The sequence below is a fragment of the Alligator sinensis genome, unplaced genomic scaffold (genome assembly GCF_000455745.1).
Source record: "Alligator sinensis unplaced genomic scaffold, ASM45574v1 scaffold646_1, whole genome shotgun sequence".
NCBI classification, from domain to species: Eukaryota; Metazoa; Chordata; order Crocodylia; family Alligatoridae; genus Alligator; species Alligator sinensis.
In genome coordinates this window covers 754,548-777,807 of record NW_005842642.1, presented here as the reverse complement: position 1 = coordinate 777,807, position 23,260 = coordinate 754,548, and the positions used below count along the sequence as shown (strand labels likewise).

The window sequence follows — 23,260 nt, the reverse complement described above, 5'->3', positions numbered from 1 at the left end:
TTTGGGCAGAGGGCCACTTACTGAGTTTTGGCACGCCATCAAAGGCCACATGATAGGCAGCTCAGGGCAAATGAATATTAATTTTCTAAATTTTGGGGGGGCCCTGTGGGCCGGATAGAATGGCCTGGTGGGCAGCATTTAGCCCACCCCTGATCTAGACTCTGTGTATGAAAAGGTGGGTAGTCTGCAAAATATGATGGGTAAACAGCTATTGAAGGTTCAAAACCATTGCACTTTAGTCCAGTTGTTTCATCTACCTAAATTGTCCTTGGTCTGAAATCTACTATACAGTATTTCATTATTAGTAGTAATGGTACTTGCAGCCTGTATAACACTTGATTTATTTATTTCTTTTGTAAAGGAAGATGTAGATTCTTTTATGAAACAGCCTGGAAATGAGACGGCAGATATAGTTCTTAAGAAGCTGGATGAACAGTACCAGAAATATAAATTTATGGAACTTAATCTTGCTCAAAAGAAAAGGAGGTGAGTAACAACTTTTTCTGGGTTTGGAAACTGTTAAGTATTTATATTTCTGAACATAATGAGCTTGGTCTTTTGGGGGTTTTTTTAATGTTCTAAGGAACGATAAGAAGCATTAGCAAAGCCAATCATGAAGCATGCTTGGAAAGGTGCAGCTTTTCTCTTCCCCTTTTTTTCTCAAAGACTGAATAACAACATTAATAAGTCCCAGGTTATAAATTTGTAAATTTGAAGGCCAGAAGAGACTATTAAAAGTTAGCTTGACTTCTGGCATAACGCAGACTTGATGTCTGACATAACCAGATCATTTCTACGTCAACTCAGAACTTCTGGTTTAGTAAGATTATATCTCTTAGAAACACATCTGATCTCGATCAGAAATCTTCCAGTGCTTGCCTAATATTCTCTTGATAATTTTTTTTCCTAACTTCCTCTCATAATCTGAATAAATGGGAGCAGTCATATCCAAAAGAGGAACTCGACCCAAAGTAAGCACTTGGCATCTTTCAGAGAAGTTTTACCAGCTACCTAGTAGTAGTTTTTAAAAGCTATTTGGGCTCTTTCAACAAAACTGGAATCGAATCCTGTTACATTTACACTAGAGGTAGTCAGGAAATGGATTTCCAAATCTGAGTGATGCTGTGTCTTTGGAAACTTTTTTTCTTTTTTTTTTTTTTTTTTTCTTCAGTCCCAAATTAGGACAAGCAAAATGCAAATTCCCAGGGTTAGGGAAAAGTGAAATATTATTTTTTTAGGAAAAGGTGAAGTGTTTCTTTTTTAAACCAAATAAAACTGTGACTGCCTGAGAACTAGCCTGACTGGTGTGTTGCCAAAGAGAGAGTGAGCTTGGGGGTGCTCCAGTGTTGCTTGGTGGCTGCTGGGGAGGTTCAGATGGGTGAGCTAGATCAGCAGTTCTCAACTGGGGGCCTGTGGCCCCCTGGAGGTCCATGAGCAGGATTCGGGGTGTCTGCCAAAATAAACTAGAGAGCATACCCAGTGGCCTCGGTGGCGCAGGGGAGCTGGCAAGGAAGGGGCCGGTGCCCTCCCCCCTGCTGCAGTGCTCTGGGGCCCACAGGCAGGTAGGGTGGAAGGAATGGTGCTTTCCTGGTGGAGGTGATGAGCTGCTGCCCTTTGTGGGATGGGTGGATCCCCCCTCTCTGGGCTGGGCTCAGCGTCAGTGGAGGGGACTGCTATATCTCGGGGACTCTCCACCCTGCAGGCTGCTCCCACCCACTTCAGCCATGGCAAGGAAGTGACCTATGTTCTGGGCCCTTTGGGCAGTTCTCCCTGCAGTCAGTGGCAGGTGTGTGTGTGTGAGCACGCGCACGTGCCTGGGACTGGCCTCTTGCCTGGAAAACAACAGTGGTTGGAAGGCAAGCCACCTCTCTCAGATCTGCATCACTGAAACCTCTGCGTGTGTCAGCAGGTGTGCATGTGTGTGTCTGTGTCGGTGTGACTGCATGCATGTGGTGTGTGTGCAATCTGTGCGTTGCTAGGGATGATTGTGCATGCACGTTTGTGACCAGGGTGATTGGGGGGGCATAAAACCTGTGCACGTGTGTGAAACACGTGTCTGCATGTGTTATTGGGTGTGATATAGCGTGTTAGAAGCCTGTTATAAATGATGATTTATTTAATGTCAGTTATAATAATTGTAACTTATTTTATGCCAATTGTCATTTTTTGTCCCTATATTTTTTGCACCTTTTTCTTTTTGTATTATGCACTACATGCATGTGTTTAACTGTAACTATCAATTTAATACAGCTTTTAATCTACTGTATATGCAGAAAAAACTTGTTGTGGCACAGGTGGGCCATGGGGTTTTTATAGCATACTGTAGGGGACCTCTGGAAGGAAAAGGTTGGAAACCCCTGAGCTAGAAAACAACTTACCAGACATCTCATTGATTTGAAGCTGCCGTGTGTCCCTGTAACAGTTTGGTTCCAATGAATTGGCACATTTAGGGAAAAAACTATTCCTTCAGAAAACTTCCGGTCAGCTCTAATACAACGTCAGATGATTGTGCTTGACAATTCTTTGCATTGGTTAGAGTTGAGACCTGCCATGAAGAAGAGAAGGCTCTGGGGAAGATTTGATATCAGCTTTGGAATCTCCCTTTAGGTATTTAAAACAGGATGGAGCAAGACTTCTCAGTGATGGCAGAACAAGGAGCAATGGTCTTAAGTTGCAGCAAGGGAGATTTAGATTAGATATTAGGAAAAACTTTCTCTCTAGGAGGGTGTGCAGCACTGGAACAGGTGACCTAGAGAGGTGGTGGAATCTCCACCCTTGGAGGGGTTATAAGGCCTGGCTCCACAGCCCTAGCTGGAATGATCTAGTTGTGGCTGGTCCTGCTTTGAGCAGGGGGTTGAACTAAATGACCTCCTGCAGTCCCTTCCAACCCTAACTTTCTGTGACCCCCAGCCACCAAAGTCAAGTGCGTTTGTTGAATCGTTTGTCTATTCAGAAGTGGATTGCTTGTGTAAAATGTCTAATGTTAATTATGCTTCTTGTTAGAATGACTAGAAGAGTTCTGTAGGTCTGAATCATCTGTCTGGACATGCTAAGAGCTCACTTTATTGACTTAATGCTTTAAAATCTAATTTTGTTTAAGGGAAAAGAAATCTGTATATCTGCCGAGTAATTTGGGCGTTCTTCTTCCAGCCAGGAGAGCAGGCAGATGGCCTTCTATTTGTTAAACCAGATATTAATGATAAATGTTTGGTGTACAGCACTTTGAAGCCTGTGTGTTTTGGGCCCATTTTTCATGGACTCAATAATGAGCTCTGGGACCGGAAGGAAGTAAAACGTAGACAAAATATCTTTAGGTAACTTGTCACAACTTGCATAACATTTTCTTTTTTGTAAGTCTAAGAAGGCTCTTAGAATTTGAGCTTCTCAGATGGAGGTTAGATCCTATAGTAAAATTATTACTTGTTTGGAAAACTCTGTGTGGGGTGTGTGTGTAGGAAATAGTAAATATGACTGTTTTTGTTAATTCACAGGCTAAAAAGTCAGATTCCTGAAATCAAACAGACGTTAGAAATTTTAAAACACATGCAGAAGAAAAAGGTAAATTGTTTCGAATGTCTAATGGGTGTGAATGACTAAAGCCTGATTGCTTTTCTACCCAAACAGAGCATGCTGCAATGTTTTGGGGAGCATGATTAATTTGCTTCTGTAAAGTAACATAATTATTCTTAAGGCATATGTAGTACTTTGTGAAAGCTAGTAAAAATATATATACGTATGCATTTAACTTTACTTTCAATAGCATATAACTTGTAGCTAAGCTTGGAATTCATGGGCTAAAGCTAGTCTTTATAGCTATAGCCATTTTGCATATGAGTAAACCTTCTTAAAATGTGAAGTGACCCTTGAAACATCTATTTTGAGGTAAAACTTCACAATAGTTCATTATAGCTTTAATATTATACTGTGACCATCAAAAAAAATAAGAATAGTGCACTCCCTACTATAGATTTTATATTGCTATCTTAACCAATTGCAATGAAAATGCAACACATTTCTGTGATCCCTCTTCAGGAGTCCACAAACCCGATGGAGACCAGGTTTTTATTGGCAGATAACCTCTATTGCAAAGCTTCAGTTCCGCCTACAGATAAAGTGTGTTTGTGGCTGGGGGTAAGTAAATGCAGAATTTCTCTAAAGTGATTTTTGTCCTGATCAGAGGGTTCCCTTTGTACCCTGGGGTGCTATAAGATACTTTCTAAGAGTGCCACAGCGCCTGGCCTCTTTGCATGGAGGTAAGCGCTCCCTGTTGCCCTGTGTCTACCCCAGCATCCTATGGACAGAGGGCATCTGTGTCTGCTCCTCTGGGGGGCTGCTATTGGCACCCCTTAGCCCTTGTTTCAGCCACCTGTGGACTCTGAGCAGCATGCTGTGCTGTAGGCAGGCAGACACGGGGGCTGCATACTTGTGCTTTTCAGCCAGGCTCGTTCTCCTTAATTCTCAGAGCCATAGATTCATAGATGTTAGGGTTGGAAGGGACCTCAATAGATCATCAAGTCCGACCCCCTGCATAGGCAGGAAAGAGTACTGGGTTTAGATGACCCCAGCCAGATGCCCATCCAACCTCCTCTTGAAGACCCCCAGGGTAGGGGAAAGCACCACCTCCCTTGGGAGCCCATTCCAGACTTTGGCCACTGTAACTGTGAAGAAGTTCTTCCTGATGTCCAGTCTAAATCTGCTCTCTGCTAGCTTATGGCCATTATTTCTTGTAACCATCAGCAGGGGCTGCGGGCTGCAGTCACTCTGTGCAAGATCCTGGAGGGGCAGCCCCAGTGGTGGGGGCCACGCTTTACCCTATCAGTGTCAAACCAGGGAAGAAGGAGATGGCAAATTTTGGGATTGGCAGGGTGAAGTCCTGCTTTGACTGCCCTCACCTGGCACCAGCTGGATCAGTAGTTCTCAGTTTTCAAGGTCCCCCTTCCAGAGCTGTTCTGAATTTAGATTGTAGCTCAGTAATTCTCAACTAGGTTGATGTTGAATTCAGAAAAGTTATTGAGAGGAGCCTGGAGGCTAAAAGGGTTGAATCATAGAAAATTAGGTTTGGAAAGGACCTCAGAAGGTCATCTAGTCCAACCCCAAAGTAGGACCATCCCCAGCTATGTCATCTCAGCCAAGGGTCTGTCTAGTCAAGTCTTAAAAACCTCCAAGGATGGAGATTCCACAACCGTTCTGGGTAGCCCATTCCAGTGCTTTCTTACCCTCCTAGGGGGAGAGTTTTTTTCCTAATATCTAACCTAAATTGCTGAATGCCACTGCTCTCAAACATTCTTTAAATAACGAGTAGGTTCATAAAAGATTGCTTGTTCATCTCTAGCCCCTCACTGGTACAGATAACATACATGGGGAATGAGGAGAAGGCAGCCACTGCCTTTAATGGAGCTGCATGGGTCACATGAAAGGGAAGAATTTGTCTAATTAAAGAAAAAAAATCTTAGGAAAAATAGCGTGTTGCCTGGTGGAGCTACTCTTTCATGTACCGGTGCCCAGTGGAAGACAGTGGGAGTTCTGTGTGCAGATGTTTGCAGAACCTAGTGCCTGTTATTCCATGGAGAAACAACTTGCTTAGCAGCGGTCCCAATTTATAAGACAAAACGAGTTTTTAAGAAAGTGCTATCTACAGTACAGTAACTTTTTTTGCAAAGTGATGGTCTGGGAGGAGAAGATGCTTGGCGTGCATTTGAAATGTGTGATTCTTGTTCCTTTCCCAAACACTTCCATATTTAGCTCTTGTCTTTGTCCTTATGAGGTCTTTGGGGACAGTTTTTGTTCTTTCTTCATATACCCTAGCAGGAGGGGTTCTGGACTCCTAGGTGCTGTAGTAGTACAAAAGAATGTGACACTGTTTAAAACATGATCCCTTGAACCTTTGATCTGAAGATTTTAAGCAGTGATCTCTTTGGCTGTATTGTCTCTAATAATTTTAAGATTCTTTATGTCTTTGCAACCCCATTGTCTTTGATTTGGTAGATCTTGTAGCCTGTTTTGGCTTCTGCTTCAACTGAGCTACTAACCAAGTTCTAACTCACCTATGCCTCTGAAGCATTAGCGGGAGTAAGAAGTGGTGACAGCTTTTTGCAAAAATCCAGCATAAATTGGAAGTTACCCAGGGACTTGCCTATAGATTCGTATTTACCCAAATCTAACAGTAACACCCCCCCGCCGCTTCTCCCAGTCAGCATGGGGAGGGAAGCCCCTTGTCTTAGATTTGTGTACAGTGTGGAATGGGAGGCAGGTGGCTACTGTGGCTCTGACTCTGAGCCCAAGTAAGGACCAGAGTCAGACCCACAGCAGCCTCCTGCCCTGCCAGGCACAGTTCTGCTCAGATTCAGGCTGGATTCCCTCTTAGGCATGGAGCAGCAGCACTGATGCTGCTGCATGGTCCCTTCCTGGCCAGTCAGCAATGCCAACATTACTGCATGGCCAGCGGGCTGTGCTGCCACCAGGTCTGCTCCAGGAGGGAACAGAACCCACGCAGAGTATATTCTGAGTCTGGAATATTTAACCGGCAATTGTGTTGATTATGCATGCAGCAGAATAGAACGTAAGCAGTCTGCAGTTTACATTGATGGTCTGCATTTTGCAATAAAAACTCTGGTTTGGCAGTGAAGTAAACGGAGCAGAGCAGTTTAAACACCGCTAAGGATGTTGTCCTATTTTCAGTGCTTATACTTAATTTATTCGTATCATCTGAAGACCTATAAGTTTTCTTGATGCCTTATGATCAGATTCACAGATTGTAAGGGACTGGAAGGGACCTCACAACATCATCAGGTCCAGCCCCCTTGCACTAGGTAGGAAAAACAACTGGGGTCAGGTGAGCCCAGCGAGGTGGCCATCCAGTCTTCTCTTGAAGAGTTCCAGGGTAGGTGATTGCACCACCTCTGGAGGCAGCTTATTCCACAGTCGGGACACCCTAACTGTGAAGAAATTTTTCCTAGAGTTGAGCCTGAAGCGGTCTTCCAGGAGCTTGTGGCCATTACTCCTGGTTTTCCCCAACAGTGCCCTGTTGAACAGTTGTTTGCCAAGCCCTTGATGTACTCCCCTGATGTAGTGGTAAGCTGCTACCACGTCCCCTCTCAGCCTTTTCTTTTTTAGGCTGAAGAGGCCCAAGTCCCTCAGCTTCTTCTCGTATGGTCTGCCTTGCAAGTCTCTGGTGGCTCTTCTCTGGACACTCAAACTTTTCCATGTCCTTGTGGAAGTGCAGTGCCTAGAACAGGATGCAGTACTCCGGCTGTAGTCTCACCAATACTGAGTAAAGTGGAAGAATAACTTCTTTGGTTTTGCATGAGATGCATTGGTTGATGCATGCCCGAGTATTGTTTACCCTGCTGGCTACAGCATCGTACTGATGGCTCATGTTCATGCTATGGTCTGTTATTACCTCTAGGTCCTGTTCAGTTGTGGTGCTAGTCACATTGGCACCACCAAGCCTGTAAGTTAGGTTGGGGATTGTTTGTCCCTAGATGGAGCACTTTACACTTCTCATTGTTGAACTTCATCTGGTTCTGATCCGCCCAACTCTTCAGCCTGTCCAGGTCTCTCTGGATCCTACCCCGCAGCCAGTTTCCTACCCACCTAACCATCGAACAGTTAAGCCCACAATCCTCCAATTTTCCTAAGAGAACATCATGGGATACCAGACCAAAAGCCTTTTGGAAGTCTAGGTATATAATTCCAACCTTCGGTCTCTCATTCAGGTGGTGAAATACCTGGCTGTAGAAGATGACATTGGTAAGACAAGACCTGCCCGCAACAAAGCCATGCTGGCTGTTGTTCAGAATCCTACCTTCTGCAAACGTATCACACACAGACTCCTTTTTCCAGGATTTTTCCAGGATTTTCCCTGGGATTGAAGTTAGGCTAATTGGTCTAAAGTGGCCTGGGTCCTCTCTCCTCCCTTTCTTGAAGATGGGCACAACATTGGCCCTCTTCCAGTCATCAGGGACCTCCCCTGAGCACCGCGAGTTTTGTAAGAGTTTCACCAGAGGCCATGTGATGACCTCAGCCAACTCCTTCAGCACTCTGGTGAAGTGCATCTGATCCTGCTGACTTATAAATGTCTAACTGATCGCGCACCAGCTCAGTGTCAACAATAGGAAGGCGGTCAGTCCTACCATGGCCCCTCTGAACCTTATCTTGCATGATTTTCCCCTTGGTCCAGTGAAATACCAAAGCAAAATAGTCATCCAGGAGTTCAACTTTTTCTTGAGTGTCCCACACTTGAGTGCCCCACACGTCCGTTTGTTTTCCTTTTGTTCCCAACATACCTAAAGAAGGACTTCTTATTGTCATAAATTCATAGTTGTTTGGGTCGGAAGGGACCTTAGCAGATCGAGTCCAACACCCTGTCCTTGATTCCCATTCCTAACTTAAATTCAGTTGCCACCTTAGCTTTTCTGATCTTGTCCTACAAGTGCAGGCTGTTGTTGTATAATCCTCCTTGAGGACTGTTCCAAGCTTCCATTGTCTGTATGCTTCTTTCTTCTTGTTCAAGAAGACCATGATATCTCTATAAAGCCAAGAGGGTTTCCCAGTCCTTCTGCTACCTTTCATCTGCAAGGGAATGGTCTTCTTTTGTGCTTCGAGGATCGTGTCCTCGAGCAACAACCACTCTTCATGTACTCCGTTCACCTTCGGTCCCAGGTCCTGCAGTGCTTCCTCTACTAATGCCTTGAGCTGTTGAAATTTGCTTTTTTGAAGTCCAAAACTTCAACCCTGCTAGTTCATTTGCCTGCCTTGTGACGGACAGTGAACATGATGATTTTGTGGTCAACACCCAGGCTACACTCTAGATTCAAGCCACTCACCAGATTGTCTCTTTTGGCGAAGGCCAAGTCTGGGAGAGCATTACCTCTGGTTGGCCCTTGCGCTTCCAGAGTCAGAGCTCTTCGATGCAGGTCAGGAAGCAATGTGACCGATCCAACTTGGCCGAGTGTTCCTCCCAAGCAATGTCTGGGTAATTAAAGTCACCTGTGACGACCATGTCCCGTGAGTGCATGGCCTCTGCCGGTTCTCAAACTCCAGACCAAGCTTCTCCCCCTGGCTTGGTGGTCTGTAGTATATACCTACAGTTAGGTCTCCCTCGCCACACCCTGCCTGTAGTTTGACCCAGAGGGTTTTGAGCCACTCTTCTTTGGAGCTGATGTCAGCCTCCGAGGAGGTGTACTGCTCCCTCACATAGAGAGTTACACCTCCACCTTTCTTCCCTACTCAGTCCCTTCTGTGGAGGTTGTAGCCCTCTATAGCTACATTCCAGTCATGTGAGGAGTGGTCTCCGTGATCCCTAGTAGATCGTAATTAATTGATAAGTAATTGATTAAAGGTATTTGAATTATTGGACTGTGGTTCTGGATACCAGAACATCTGACTTGAGGGCACAGTAATACAATTTATTTTAATATTTGGGCCTGCTAGTGTTTTCTGTATTGGTTGGCCATCTCTGACTGCTTCCAATCACATTCATGAAGCACTTGCATGTTCTAAAACCCAAATTTCCCTGCTTTTACCAGTGTTTAGATACAAAGTCCCAGTCAGTGGTTGGGTCAGAGCTTGAAAACAAGATGACCCTTAAATATTGAAGTAGTACCAAGCCAGCATAGTCTATATTCAGACACCCCCTTATCTGCAAAGATACTTATTTTGAGACTTCTGAGTTAAGTCCCTGAACTCTCTGTGTATGTGTGTCTGCCTGAACAGAAGTGTCTGGTTAGGACAAAAATACTGTCAACAGACACACGGCTGAATAACACTCATGAAGGTGATGGAGGCTTCAAGTAGATCCCTTCATCCTTGTTTCTGTCTGTAGCCTGGATGTAGGCATGTTGGTTTCTGTCTACATATATTACAAACAGTCTGATACATTCATAAAGTTCTCCTTGGAGTAAAAGTGTTATCAGAATTTAAATGCCTCCTTCTTTTTCAGGCCAATGTGATGCTTGAATATGATATTGATGAAGCCCAGGCTCTATTAGAAAAGAATCTTTCCACAGCTACAAGAAATCTTGATTCACTAGAGGAAGATTTGGATTTTCTTAGAGATCAGTTCACCACTACGGAAGTCAGTATCCTTTCTGAGGGGAAAAACCTTTTAAGACTGCTGCACAATTTTTTTCCCACCTTTTTAAAAAAGGAAGTATATTTAGTGCTGTTTTATTTGCTTTCAGTTTCTAAAGGGGTAGAAACACTTTCCCAAGCAGCGAAAATGGATCGTGTGTCTCAAGTTTGGTGTGAGGAAGGGGTCACTTAATGTATAATTTGCCTGTGAACAAGCTGCCAATATAATGTGATGGCTGCTCATGTACTAAATGTGCAATTCAAAAACAGGCAGTATCCATATCCAGATTACAACCTTACTGGGGCAGGCAGTGGTGCTGCAAACATGGTTGCTGCTTCCCATGTGCACTACCTTCTGTATCTGGAACAGCGTAACTCCTTATGCAGTGCTGTAGGTGGGCTGGTTGTTGCTACTAAGTGCCAGTGCTGGCTGGCTCGCTCACACCACGATTGAAACTGTTCTGCCTTCAGTTCAGGAGGCAGCCTACCCAGAGCAGTACAGCATTTGTGCTAGGTAACCTCAGAATGCTCAGTGTGGGCATCCCCACAGGTAAGAGCTTAGAATTGTTGGCCATTTGGATTTACTGGCATGCTGGAGTATGACCAAGTACTATTTTGGATTATCCACCAGCAGTGTCCAATTCTGCTGCTGGTGTTCAGAGTAGTGTTGCAGTCCCAAATGAACATCTCCAGGCTTTTCACAGTGAGACACTCATTTTGCATTGTTTCTTCATCTTCATATCTGTCCTTTCTGAGGAGTACACTCCTTAATGTGGCTGGCTGATTAATTAAATAGTGCTTGGTATCACTGGGGAGCTATTACTGATGGGAGTGGGGCATCATGACTGCCTGAACTAATCTTCCTAATGTTTATGAACTAGTCATGTAGTCTTTGTGCAAGCTAGTCTTTTAAGATGCCACCCTGCCCAGATGTCAGCCTGACTTCAGACTAACACGACTACCTCCTATGTGAAATGTGTATAACAGCTAGGGGATTAGTTGTGACTGAAACCGCACTTTTGGAAACTACAGTGGGAGTAAATATGATAAGACAAAGGTACATGCAGAAAGGACATGGGCATCCCTATTTTTTGATACTGAATAGACGGTTTTGTGAAGAACAGAGGGTCAGTAATGAGTATGGGCATCTGCATGTGTCAACCGTCAGAATTTCTACAGCATCAAGGTTCTGTACTACCAGTCAGCTGTTTTGTTAATCAGCTTCTATAGTGTCATTCATGAATCAGTGTAACGAGAGATTCATTTGCTAGGACATAATTATAGAGTGAGTGGGTGCATGTGTGTGTGTTTGCAAAAAAACCCAAAAACTCCCTAGTTCCTTAACTATACCCTCAGATATGGCTAGAGTTTATAATTGGGATGTAAAGAGAAGAAACAAGGATGATCCTTCAAAAAACAAAGCATAGTGTGGCCAATTTTAAATGTGGTCTGTTTCCAAATACTTTTTTTTTAATTATTATTATTATTGTTGTTTTAAATGCCCCCAAAGTTCATCCTTAAGGGACGGAGTTTAATCACTTCAGTAAATGATGATAAAATATATAAAAAATGAAAAATAATGGCAAGCACCATTTTATTTATTTGTAAACTCAAAATTTGGTTTCATGCATGCTTCAGGAAATGATTAATTATTTGCAGAGATGCCACACAGTCCAACAAGGAATGTAGCATTTTTGACCAGATCAGTCTGTTTGCCATAAGTAATTTCTTACCTGAAAGTTTGTCTAAAAATGTAAGGTGCACATATGGAACTGACTCCAGGGCATTTGAGCAGGTAATTTGTAATGTACGGGTTTGCTTTTTTCCATCTTTGCTGATGTGTTATACATACTTGCTGAGGTTAAAAATCAGCTTTGTGTGGGGAAAGACATGCAGCTGTCACTTTGGCAAATAGGATTTTGCTGCATTCACCCCCAGTTGTGTTTCTTAGTTGATTATTTCTTCAGCAGCATCAATCAACAATCATTCCCAGATATCCACTGTGGATGAACTTGATTTTACTTATTACTGGTTAACAACTGCCAATTGATGGACTTCCTGCACTTTACACGAGACGATTCATGGTCTGCCTTCAGAAAAGAACAGTGATCTTAATACATTCAGTAAACAGCACAAGCTATGTCAAGACTGCACGTGGCCTCACCCGTGCCCCTTTCACACATGCACGCATTGTTTATCTTTGCAAACCTATAGACAGTTGGACACCAGAATGCTAATAGCCTGTACTACAAGAAACAAACCCATTTACAATCCCTTAGACAAATGCTGTCTAGTACCAATGTCTTAACACTGTTGGAAAGCCTCCCAAAAGGTGAAACCTGTATTTAAATATAGATGGTCTACTAGAGCACACCTTCTGTTGCGAATGTGCAGAATATTTTTTTCAGTTATAATGAAACCTCACAGGATTTGTTGCCTTTACCTCTGCAATTTCATCCTACAACAAAATGCACATGTGGTGGTCAAATTAGTGGATAGTATTTGACATGGAGTTACTGATGATACAGGTTTCACCACAAAATAAATGCAAATGTTAACTGTTATATCTTCATGTAATAAACAATATACCTGTAAAGTTTTTTGTACTTTTATTTCATGATATTAAAACAGTGAAACTAAACAATTGTGGCAGGCACCTCTTTCTATGTATATTTTCATGGTTGGGTCCCAAACCTTGTGCACAATCTAGTTGGACTCCCTTAAACTCTTGGGGCATTTGTACACATGCTTGCACTGCAGCACCAGGCACTTTTAAAAGCCCTTGGCACTGCATCATATACATCTGTATGAATGGCAAAATGCACGTTGGCACTGAAAAAATGCTGGCAGCAGCATGCTTCTGAACTAAAACGCATCAAAGTTGTTTTAGTTGGAGAGCACACTGCTGCTGTTTTCTCAGCACATTTTGCCGTTGATACAAATGCATGTGATGCAGTGCTGGGCTCGTCAGCTTGCATACTTCACAGATTAGATTAATCAAGTCTGCTCTGATATGCTGGATCTCCGGCATGGCAGAGCAGACAAATGTATATGTATAAATGCCCTTGGAGAAGTTTGAGAAACCCAGTTGAAGCAACAGGGTTGATTTCCACTGAGATGACAGCTGGATTTGGTGGAAAGCTGCTGAGACAGGATGGGGTGGGTGGTGGGGAACATCTAAGTTAGGGGCACAAGCACAAGTTTGGCAGCAGCTTGATGGAGAGGGGAGGTAGGTGTCAGCCAATCCTGCAGGTTGGGTTTGTGACCGGGAAGCTGTAGCTCAGGCTTTGTCAGGTGGAAAGCCAGTGGATCTGCAAGATCTGAGCGTAGTGTAGAATTGAGCAGCAACAGCAGATCTTACTGATGGGAGACCACTGGAAGTGGGTGGATGTCAAAGCCCATCTCTCTCTCAGGTTCAATATAATCCCAGCGTACATCAAAGCATCTTGGGTGCAGCCATGGATTTGGATGCTGTGACAACAGGCTGTTTATTTCAATAAGCAGGGAAGCCTTGGGCTGGTAGCAGTAGTGAGAGTTTGGATCAATGCTGCTGTCAGCAGGCAATAGGAAAAATAATTGTCAAGCTAATAGATTCAGCATGGGGAATTATGGGGTGAAGCTTTATGCATTTTTCTGTAAAGGATTGTCATACCCACAAAATAAGTTTGCAGTATTTTTACTAAATGTGAGGCCATTGTTCTACTTGTAAGTGGAGTGATGGGATTCTTCTGTATGGAGAAACCTGTACCAAGCTGGTGTGTCATAGCAAGGATTTTGACTGTCTGCATGCTGCTGAAGGTTCTTGCCCCCCACCCCACCTTTGCTGCCTCTCTGCTCTGCCGTGGCTCACTCTTCTATACCTCTGCAGGGCCACGCTGCTTGCTTCTGTGGCTGCATTAAATGCTGTATCACAGTAGATTGTGTATAGTGATTTTACTTGAGAAAGCAGCCATGTATATGCAGCAGATGGCCTGACTACAGATGGTACTGCCCTAAGAGCAGACAGGAGAGTATGAAGGAGCCACATGAGACCATTTGCAATGAGGAGCAACTGCTGCTTTCCTAGGGTCTCCTTTCCTCTGAATCCACTTCCTCCTTCCATAAGCAAGTTCCTCACACTGGAATCTGTTGTAAAACAGCTCAAACCTACTGTAAAACAGCTCTCCTGGTGGACGCTTCCAGGGCAATGACTGCATTTCTTCAGTACACACAATAAAATGTCAAGTTAAGCATTTACAAGGCAGCAAATATATTGCAGCATGACATTAACAATCAGCTAGTGCTCTGGAGTAGGGAGCGGAAAGCACAGTGAATGCTATCCCCTTAGCACTGCTCAACGCTTTATCCTTGGCACTAATGTGCTTAGCGTAACACCCAGGCACATACACTAAAACAGTAAAGCTTTGCTGAAAAGAGACTGGGCTCTCGCTTATAAACTGTCCCTCATTAAATGTATGCTGACCATTTGGTTGCTATGCTATGGTTAAGACCTGCAAAGGGGGTAACTCTTCCTTAGTTTGTTTTAAAAAACCTTTCAGCATTTCACCATTCAACAAGAGATTATCTGAAGGGAAAAAAAAAGAGAGCGCGAGCTCTGTTTCTGGCCACTCAGCCTTCCTCTGATCAGGATCCTTTGCCACCACCTTTTAAATCTCCATTGTTTCATGGTGGGATAGTTCCTCAGCTGCTATAAACCACTAACTCCACTGCAACTGAATGTGGGAAACCTAAAACAACTTACAGCAACTGAGGATCTGTACCATGATACTTGGTTATTCTGGATACCTGCTATAACAATGCTTCTCTGAACACTGCAATTACCTTACCAAAGAGTCGTTGTTGGGGTTTTTTTGTATAGTATCTCTAGGGCAGCACGGGAGTTTCTCCAGAAGCCAATTGATTTCACAAAGGCTGCTAGCATCTTTAAAAGGACATCTTCCAAACATGCACCATTAGAGAAAATGCATAGTATATTCTGTTGTAAATAGATTGCGTGTTGTTTATTATTGATCTACCTTGTATTGGGTTTTCAGTCATGGTAGCTGTAAGAATACAGTTACTAGATGGCTTACTGATGAAGAATGGGGGAAGGAAAAACCACAAAGAGTTTCTTTACAAGTTTTGAATTTCACATAATCACATATTAACCATTTTGCTAAATACAAGCATGTTTTCATTCACATACAGCTAAATACAGCATTTTTTCACATTTCATTACAGTGCATAACAGAAAGCTAGGAAAAGTGTACAGTATACTTTTATTCTGGAGGTTCTGAGCAATTCCAATCTAACATGCAGATTGTTTTTAACCTGTGATCTGGGCCACAGAAAGTTTGTTTTTGTTCGACTGACTTCCCCTAGAGTAAAAGAGGTCCTGAAACTTTATCCTTTGAAAGTTTTGCTTTCCAGTTTCTCCAATACCTCTTGCCATAGTCAAAGCATTAAAACCAGTTGTTAGAAAAGAATGCTTATCATAGCCTATAAGTTTTTTTCATCTTAGAAAAGAAACTCCAAACTTTGTACAGATGACTCTACATTGCTTATGTTTTTATAAGCTGCCTAGAAAATGTAGAATTAGAAAAAAGATGTATATAATGATCTCTTATTTAATATAACCATTTTTCTTTTGTTTTAATCCTTTTAAGTAAGTTAAGATGGCGTAGAATGTTTTCATACTGCACCTTTTTTAGAACTACAATACTTCTCCGATAAATTCAACATTTACTCTTAAGGTCTGAATAAAATTCCTTATGATTTTTTGCCTTAGAAAAACAAATAAACAAACAAAAAAAACCCTAGGCCCACTAAATGAACTGCAGTTTTTCATTATAGTAAAAAAGAGCAAATGCAATGAAAAACCCCATCGCTTTCCCCATCAGCCAGGTCTCTGCTGTGCTGGCTTAGAAGAACCTGGTGATACCTGAACCCTACTAGTTTTACTTCCTTCTGTGTCCAAAAAATATTATTTAAGACTCATTCTCCTCAACAAGAATATCGGACACAACTGTAGAACTGGCCCAGACTTGGAATGGTCAAAACAGTGGTTTGGCATATTTTTTTATTTGATGAATGGAAGTATGTCAACCTGACCTTTGTGTCTATCCAAGTTAGAAACTGGTGGCTCTGTTCAGAGTCTGGAGAAGTGCCAAGCAGGTCTCTGCACAACTTTGCCAATAGCCCTCAGCTCCAATTGGTGTCAGTGTAAGTTGAGGACACATGGCTCATACTATTCTAGCTCTCTCCTGATTCCCAATCCTGCCAAATGTATGCCATTCCAGAAGAGGATTTCATAATGCCCTCTGCAGACTGTGGGCCCAGTGCAACATCCATTCAAATCAATGGAAGGAGTCTGATGGACCCATAGCATGAGGTCAGCAAATTCAGCACATTTATGACCTAAGCGAGGTTGACCATTGGACTTCAAAGTTAAAAGCTGCAGCTTTAATTCTCCTGTTGATACCCATTTTTTTTTTTACTATCCCTTTCTCTGGCTCAGCAGATGGTAATTTATTGGCAACAAAAGCAATGAACTAGAACTGGTACCAGAAAGTATAAAAGTAAAATATTACTTTTCTTCATGTACAGCTTTTATACCTAGGCTGTGATTATTTTTATGATCCAGTCCTGGCCAAATGGTACAAAATACAGAAACAGATCTGAAGAGAGATTGGTTCAACTTGTTAACAACCAAAAAAGCATACTCTTATGGAACATGTTACCTTAGAAAAGCAATTAGAAGTACTTGTCTACTAAGAGGCCTGCATTCAAACACTCGACACGCCTATATGGTTTACCTAACCCTCCAGGCCTTTAACAGTTTGGCTTGTAAAGTTTGCAAACTTGAATAAATCTCACTACAAATTCTGCTAATAAACTGATCCCCCTAGGTACAATTCGGGTGCATGGTTATCATGCTGCATTTCAAAAGCTTACTTTGATACTTAGAGGAAGTAAAGTTCAAATGATGGATGCTGTTCCCAGAAAATAAATGCCTAGTTAGAGCCTTTGTAATGCAGCTACCTAATCATCAGATTCTACCTGAGATGGATATGACTGGATTCAAACAGAGGAGAAAATATTCCCTCTTGGCCTTCCCTCTTCTCTGGCCATTCTACCAACTCAGGTGTTTATTCTTATGCTCCTCCCTCCAGGTCCTTCCAATAAGGAAAATGACACTTAGGGACCAGAATAGGTTGCCAGTGGCTGCTCTGTTTTAGCACTATTCTTTAAAGAAAAACTCACCTTTCTGGGTGTTTGATGCGTTTAATTTATGCTCTGGAATGTTCATGTGTTCGTTCCATTTTCCTATTAAGTGGAGCTTAAAGGGGCTTAGCAGTAGGAGGGATTTTCACACCCCGGCACTGCAGACAGAAACAGCAGTGTCTCCCCATCTGACAGCTGGTTCCTGGTGGTGATGACCTGTCTGTGAAATACAGGATGGCAGGACACACTTGAGAAGCTTTATGTTCCTAATCTGTTAGTTACACTGGAAATCGCTGAATCAGAGGTATCTCCACTATAATCATCTAACTGGATTATATTTAATATTTTAATTCATACCTCAATCCTAACTGGAACCATTATGCTGGATTTTAGTGTCAAGAGTCTTGGCCAGGTGTGGTAAGACTAATAACCCCATAGGGACAGGTGGTGATTAAGTTTTAGTTACCAATAAAACAACCCTTAGTTTCCTCTTTCAATACCAGTCAGTTTTTACTACAGGTTTTTAGGTGCAAGAACATTAAACACCAGAAATGTGCATGCCACATCTGAAAAACAGTTTCCTTTTGAGCTAACCACTGAAGCATTGTTCATGAGGGGTAACCATGCTGCATTCTCGTCTTTCTGGAAATAACTGTTGACATACACCAACGTTCTCACTCTCTTTTTCTACACGCATGTCTCATACTAATAGACTATTCATACTGTGGCTTCAGCACGCAGTGTATAACTATAGATTTACTTAAAACAGGACATGTAAAATTCCCTGGTGCGTACCACCTGGTTCAGACCAGCTTGCTCTTATGCCTCCCGTCTCCTACAGTGTAAACATGCATCCTTGTTCATTCTCATGTAAGTTTGTAGCCCCCCCCGATTCTGGAAGGTTATTTGGAACGGAACATTGTTTTTCTGGTTCTGTTTCTCTGGTGTCCAAAACAACATGTTCACCACGCTAGCATTACACCCCTTCTGTCACACGGAGTTCACTTAGTAGAGTATGTTTGGTTAGTAGAGTTCATCATAGCTTTTCTCACTAGACGCGATTAGCACAAGCACCTCCTATCTGATTTCACCACCTCTTCCGAGGAGTGCACTACATTTGGTACAAACCCACTCTTTACCCCTTCCCAGCCCTCCTGGATTGAAATCTCCCCCTTTTTAACAAGCTCATAAATATCTCGAGTCAGGTCGGTGAAGGCCTTCTCCACATTAATGGCATCCCGAGCTGAGGTCTCAATGTATCTCATACCATATGCAGCAGCCAGTTTCTCGGCCTCATGCCTGGTAACTTGCCGCTGTGTGTCAAGATCACATTTGTGACCTACCAGGACAAAGACAATCTGGTAGGGCTGGACATGCACCTTTGTCTCTTCTAGCCACTCATGGACGTTCTGGAAGGACCTGCGGTTTGTAATGTCAAATAAGAGGAGGCCACCTACTGAGTTCCTGTAGTAGGCTCTGGTGATGGATCTGGAAAAGAAGAAACCCCCACAAGAAGAAAATAAAGGTTATTTGAGAGGCTGACCATTTGGGGACCAGTATGGGGTCTTTTGGGGGTGGGGAAGGGGGGCTTGTTTTTTAGGTTCTTTTTTCCTTTAATGTACAATTTCTGACCAGCTGAGTGTGTTATCAGAAATTTGGTTGGACAAATTTAGAGATCTGAAGGCCAGAAAAAAATCTCCTGAATTATGTAGGCCAAGGAATTTCACCCAATCATTTTTGCCTCATTTGTAACTTCTGTTTAAGCTGTAGCCTATCATTTAAAAAAATCGTGTCCAGTCACAACTTAAAGCCTCTGATAATAAGAAACTATACCACATCTCTAGTTAAGTTGTTCCAGTAGTTAATTACCCCCATTAAAATTTTGCACCTAATTTCTAGTCTGAATTTGTCTAGTTTCAGCTTCCAATCATTGCATCTTACAATTTTTCCTGCTAGATTATGGAACTGTCTGTTGTCAGAAGCTTCTTCCCCATGTTCATCACACGTAGACCACAATCAATTCACTTCCGGTTTAAAAGTGCTGTAACAGAGGCAAGGATCTTTCCCGGAAAGGCAGGTTTTTGGAACTAAATACAAACAGCTATACTTTGTTGAGTAAGGCAAAAAAGTGGGATTGATAATAGACTGCTGTGGAGTTAGAAGCCAGAGCAGAGAAGCCTTAGGGAAAAGCAGAGGAGGTGTAGGTACATTCCTGCATGATTGTATGCGCAGACGTGCATATTAATTATTTTACAGCTGATGCAATACATTGTAGTACAGGCATCATCACTGATGCATTTGAAAGGAGAGTGCAATACTTACCTCTGCTCCAACAACTAAGTGAAGCAAATCTAAAAGAGGAGGGAAGGGGGATAGGCAGTAGGTAGGCTTGGGACTTCCAAGATCTTTTTGAGCAAGGACAGATCTCTCTGCAGACAGGCACAGGAAGTGAAGTCAAGCTAATAGAACAAATCAAGCGTACAGAACTGAATTGTAACATTTGGACTTACCAGGTTTACATTTGGATGGCAACTGACCTTGGATAAATAACCAGGAGGCTGTGTCATAACTGCTGAATAGCCCTTTCTTGTGAATAAAACAGTAATTATACCTTTATGTGGGGAGGAGCTCCTGTTCACAAACGCTCTCTCCTCGGTAGGATCCTATGCGAGGATGGAATGCATTGCTGCTCTTTTGTCACAAAACAGGAACCAATTAACCAATGTGGATCACGTTGGTAGGAGGTTAATGGATCCTGCAATTTTTATATATTCAGAGAAGCTGCTCCCAAATGAGTACTTAAGAGTTCCTAAATTCTGACCTGTCGGCAGTGAACAGCATTGCCATAGTATGTGGGAGTGGGGAGGGCAATCCACAGAAAAACCGGAGAGGACAGAGAAGGAAAAGGGATTTCTTGGCTGGGCTGTGGATAATCTCTTCCCTCCCAAGCATCTGGCTCAGCAGCGTAAGCAGCTCTGCATATCTGGCACTGAGCTGTGCAATTTGCCTTTTGCTCCCTCAGCAGCAGTAATCAGATTCGGTAGCCTTTTAGTCCTCCCCGACTGCTACAGAGGGATCTGTTTCCCGGCACGCTCAGAGCTTCCGCTGCAGCCTCTCAGTCACTGGGGCAAACTCAACAGCAATACGATACAGGCACCTTCAAACTACCTAAGAGGATGCTTTGATTCTTGTTAATGTTAGACACTGGCTGAATCCCTCGCAGCCACTTGAGGTGAGAAGAGAACAAATGGCAGAATTAGAGACATTTGAGGCACAAAAACCTGCTACATCCAGGATGGGGAGGATTGCTCTCTCCCCTCAAAAGTGGCTCCATGTTGCTTTTCCAAACAGCCTCCATGACTTGATGCTTTTCCTGCAAAACATCTCACTTCGAGCTCCATGTCAGCAACAGCATTTCAGCACATGCCTAACATTAATTTAATGGAACAACTCCTGATTTACCTCGAAATGCACAGGCAAAATGGCCTGGCACAGGCATGTCCCAGCATTCACAGCCATCAGAGCAGAGAGACTGTTTTCAAATGTGCCCTCCGCATTACCCTGACGTTGATTGTTTGCTTACGTGGGAAAAGCAAACTGCTGTGATAAAATCGTGGGACCTGCGTATGGAGGAGGTGGGTCCACGAGAGAGACACAATGCTCACGATACCTTCCTGCCCCCATCTCGGCACACCTGCATATACCGCAACTGAGACAGGGTCAGCGCATTTCACTGGTTCTACTTTCACTTGCCTTTGCCTGAAAATCCCTGAGCTCACTGAAGGAGAAGCTGTTACAGCTACCACGGTGTTGTAAAAACGACCTTTTCCATTCATAATGCTGTCACAGCTTTAAGGTGACCTGGGAAGGAGCAGAAAGAAAAATGGACTCATGCCTCATTCTTTATAATATACCAAGAAGGTCTGAAGATGGGAGAGAGAGGCATGCTTTTCAGTGTTCATTTCTCTGCTGCTTTTTCCATTGGAAATTCAGGTCTCAGTTGTGGCAAGGACTAGGGTGACTGGAAAACTCTCCTCCTAATAATCATCATTATTCATCAAGAGCATGCTCTTAATTAGTAAAACAAGGGCATCTCAAGAGACCAAAATGGGAGCTACTGGGAGGGAAAGGATTTTTGTCAGACAGTGTGAGCCCTTCTCTTTTGTTTTCAATGCCTAATGAGCACTTTGAAGACAGGGCAGCTTTCTGCCATAAAAATCCTTTCTGTGGCAAAAAGCCCTCCTTCTCAATGAAGGCAAGAGAGATCACACTCTTATGTGACACCCGGGAGAGGTCAGCCAGCAGCAGCAGGTATAAGTAGACTTGCACTTATTCCCAGTATGCTACATGTTGTAAATTGAGAGAGAAATGTTTTGGAAGGAGGTGCAGGGGGCAGGGAAAGAAATCAGGCTTCCTATACACTACAAAAGGGCCTGGCAGAGGAGAGGAAAAAGGACACCAATTCACCATCAGGTCCCTATAAATGCCAAGGTTCAGTGCCAGAGTCCGTACCGGCTGGAACCTGGGTATAAGGCTTCTCTTTCCAGCCCAGAAAGGTTGCAAGGTTTCTGTCTCTGCCTCAGCCCAGGGAAAGGAGGGAGGGGATTTAACCTACTGACTGAAAAAAGAGAATAATTTCTCAAACAGATCATTAAAAGCAAAGATGGCAGCCTCCTGAAGCAGCTCAGAGATCTGGAGTGATAGAAGGGGTCCACCAGGGAGAAGGATTAATGGGCAACATACAGGTCAAAGACACATGATAAATACAAATTACCACATGACTGCAATTTGCCATATGGTTCTGCAGGGAATCCTGTGGATATTACCACATGTGCACCTTTTATGTTCTCATCAAGTCAAGCTTGCTACTAATTAATCTCTTAGATTATTATTCAGTGTGGGGGCTGTCAGCCACCTTATCACAGTAGCCTACCCACAGGTAGGAACGTAATTCTTGTAGGTAGCCAGAAACTCGGCCTATTTCTGTCTCATAATCTGTAGACTTCAAAACGAAGCAACTGTTTTTGGTGGAGCCGCACTTTCGGTAGCCACGTTCTGGAGTCTCGACCGCTGCTGCTCTACGGCAGGTCGCTGCATTTTCACCCTCCTTTTTCGGTGGAAACCGCATTTTGGTGCCAAAGCCACCATTTGTGATTGATGTGTCTTGACTTCACAAGCTCAGTGAATTTCTGTTTCCATATCTACGGGGGAGTTCAGTCTTGAACTATTTTTGCTAGTGCCAGAGAGAGCCCAACAAGGGGGATGCCTGCGTTTCGGCAAAATCCTTCCCGTCAACCTAGATGGGCAAAGGAAAAGCTGCCGTGCCCTCGTCTCTCTCGCACACAGGCGCACGTGCGCGCACACACTTTGGGCAAACCAAACACATACTTTTTCCTAATGGACAAGAATATGAGAACTGCTATGTACTGGGTCCGCGTTGCCCGGCACCTGCGCGTGTTCGACCAGGCCTGGCTGCCGCAAAGGGGGCGAGGGGCTGGGGCAAGCAGGCACCAAGCACCGCCGCAAAGGTCTTTACGCCAACATCCAGGGCAACACCAAGCTGGCCTTCCACCGCCCGGCTCCGGCCTCGTCTACAAAGAGACCCGTGGAGAGGGGGCAAAGGTCTTCCTGGTGAACGTGCTCCGCGGCGCCGCCAGCTACAGCGAGCAGACCACGCGCCAAAAGGCGATGCCACGGACGCGGCCTACGCGCGGAAGCGCCCGCGCTGCACCTCGTCTGCACTCGGTGCATAAACTCCCAGCACCGACAGTGCAATGTCGCCCTGGGGCGCAGCACAGACACCGTGTCGCCCTGGGGCGCAGCGCGGACGCCGTGTCATGCCTGGAGCACGATGCGGATGCCGTGTCACCCCGGAGCGCAGCACGCCACCCTGGGGTGCAGTGTGGACGCTGTGTCACCCCCGGGGCGCGTTGCAGGCAGGGGAAGCCGAGCGGCCTGGGCCTTCCCAGAGCTTTCCCCTGCTCCT

At 43.9% G+C, this 23,260-nt stretch overlaps 2 protein-coding genes across 4 annotated transcripts; one reads left to right on the top strand and one right to left on the bottom strand.

The window, feature by feature from the left end:
* Window positions 1-364: 364 nt before the first annotated feature.
* VBP1 (VHL binding protein 1) lies at window positions 365-12,672 on the top strand. The gene is made up of 5 exons (XM_025215375.1): window positions 365-486; window positions 3,492-3,558; window positions 4,033-4,131; window positions 9,941-10,079; window positions 11,428-12,672. Exons 1-5 carry the CDS (start codon window positions 380-382, stop codon window positions 11,496-11,498), a joined length of 483 nt encoding a protein of 160 aa, XP_025071160.1. The 5' UTR covers window positions 365-379; the 3' UTR covers window positions 11,499-12,672.
* A 191-nt stretch (window positions 12,673-12,863) lies between these two features.
* LOC102381840 (ras-related protein Rab-39B-like) lies at window positions 12,864-23,254 on the bottom strand. 3 transcript variants are annotated; one of them, XR_003096214.1, is made up of 3 exons: window positions 21,028-23,254; window positions 17,314-18,762; window positions 12,864-13,621 (listed from the first exon to the last, which is right to left on the bottom strand). XR_003096214.1 is itself a non-coding variant. In XM_006033576.3 (2 exons), the coding sequence occupies exons 1-2, from the start codon at window positions 21,108-21,110 to the stop codon at window positions 18,336-18,338; spliced, it is 510 nt and encodes a 169-aa protein (XP_006033638.1). In that variant the 5' UTR covers window positions 21,111-23,254; the 3' UTR covers window positions 15,179-18,335. The 3 variants fall into 3 exon arrangements, 1 of the variants encoding a protein (XP_006033638.1); XR_003096215.1 differs by having other exon boundaries at window positions 12,864-13,618; XM_006033576.3 differs by lacking the exon at window positions 12,864-13,621 and having other exon boundaries at window positions 15,179-18,762.
* Window positions 23,255-23,260: the final 6 nt, after the last annotated feature.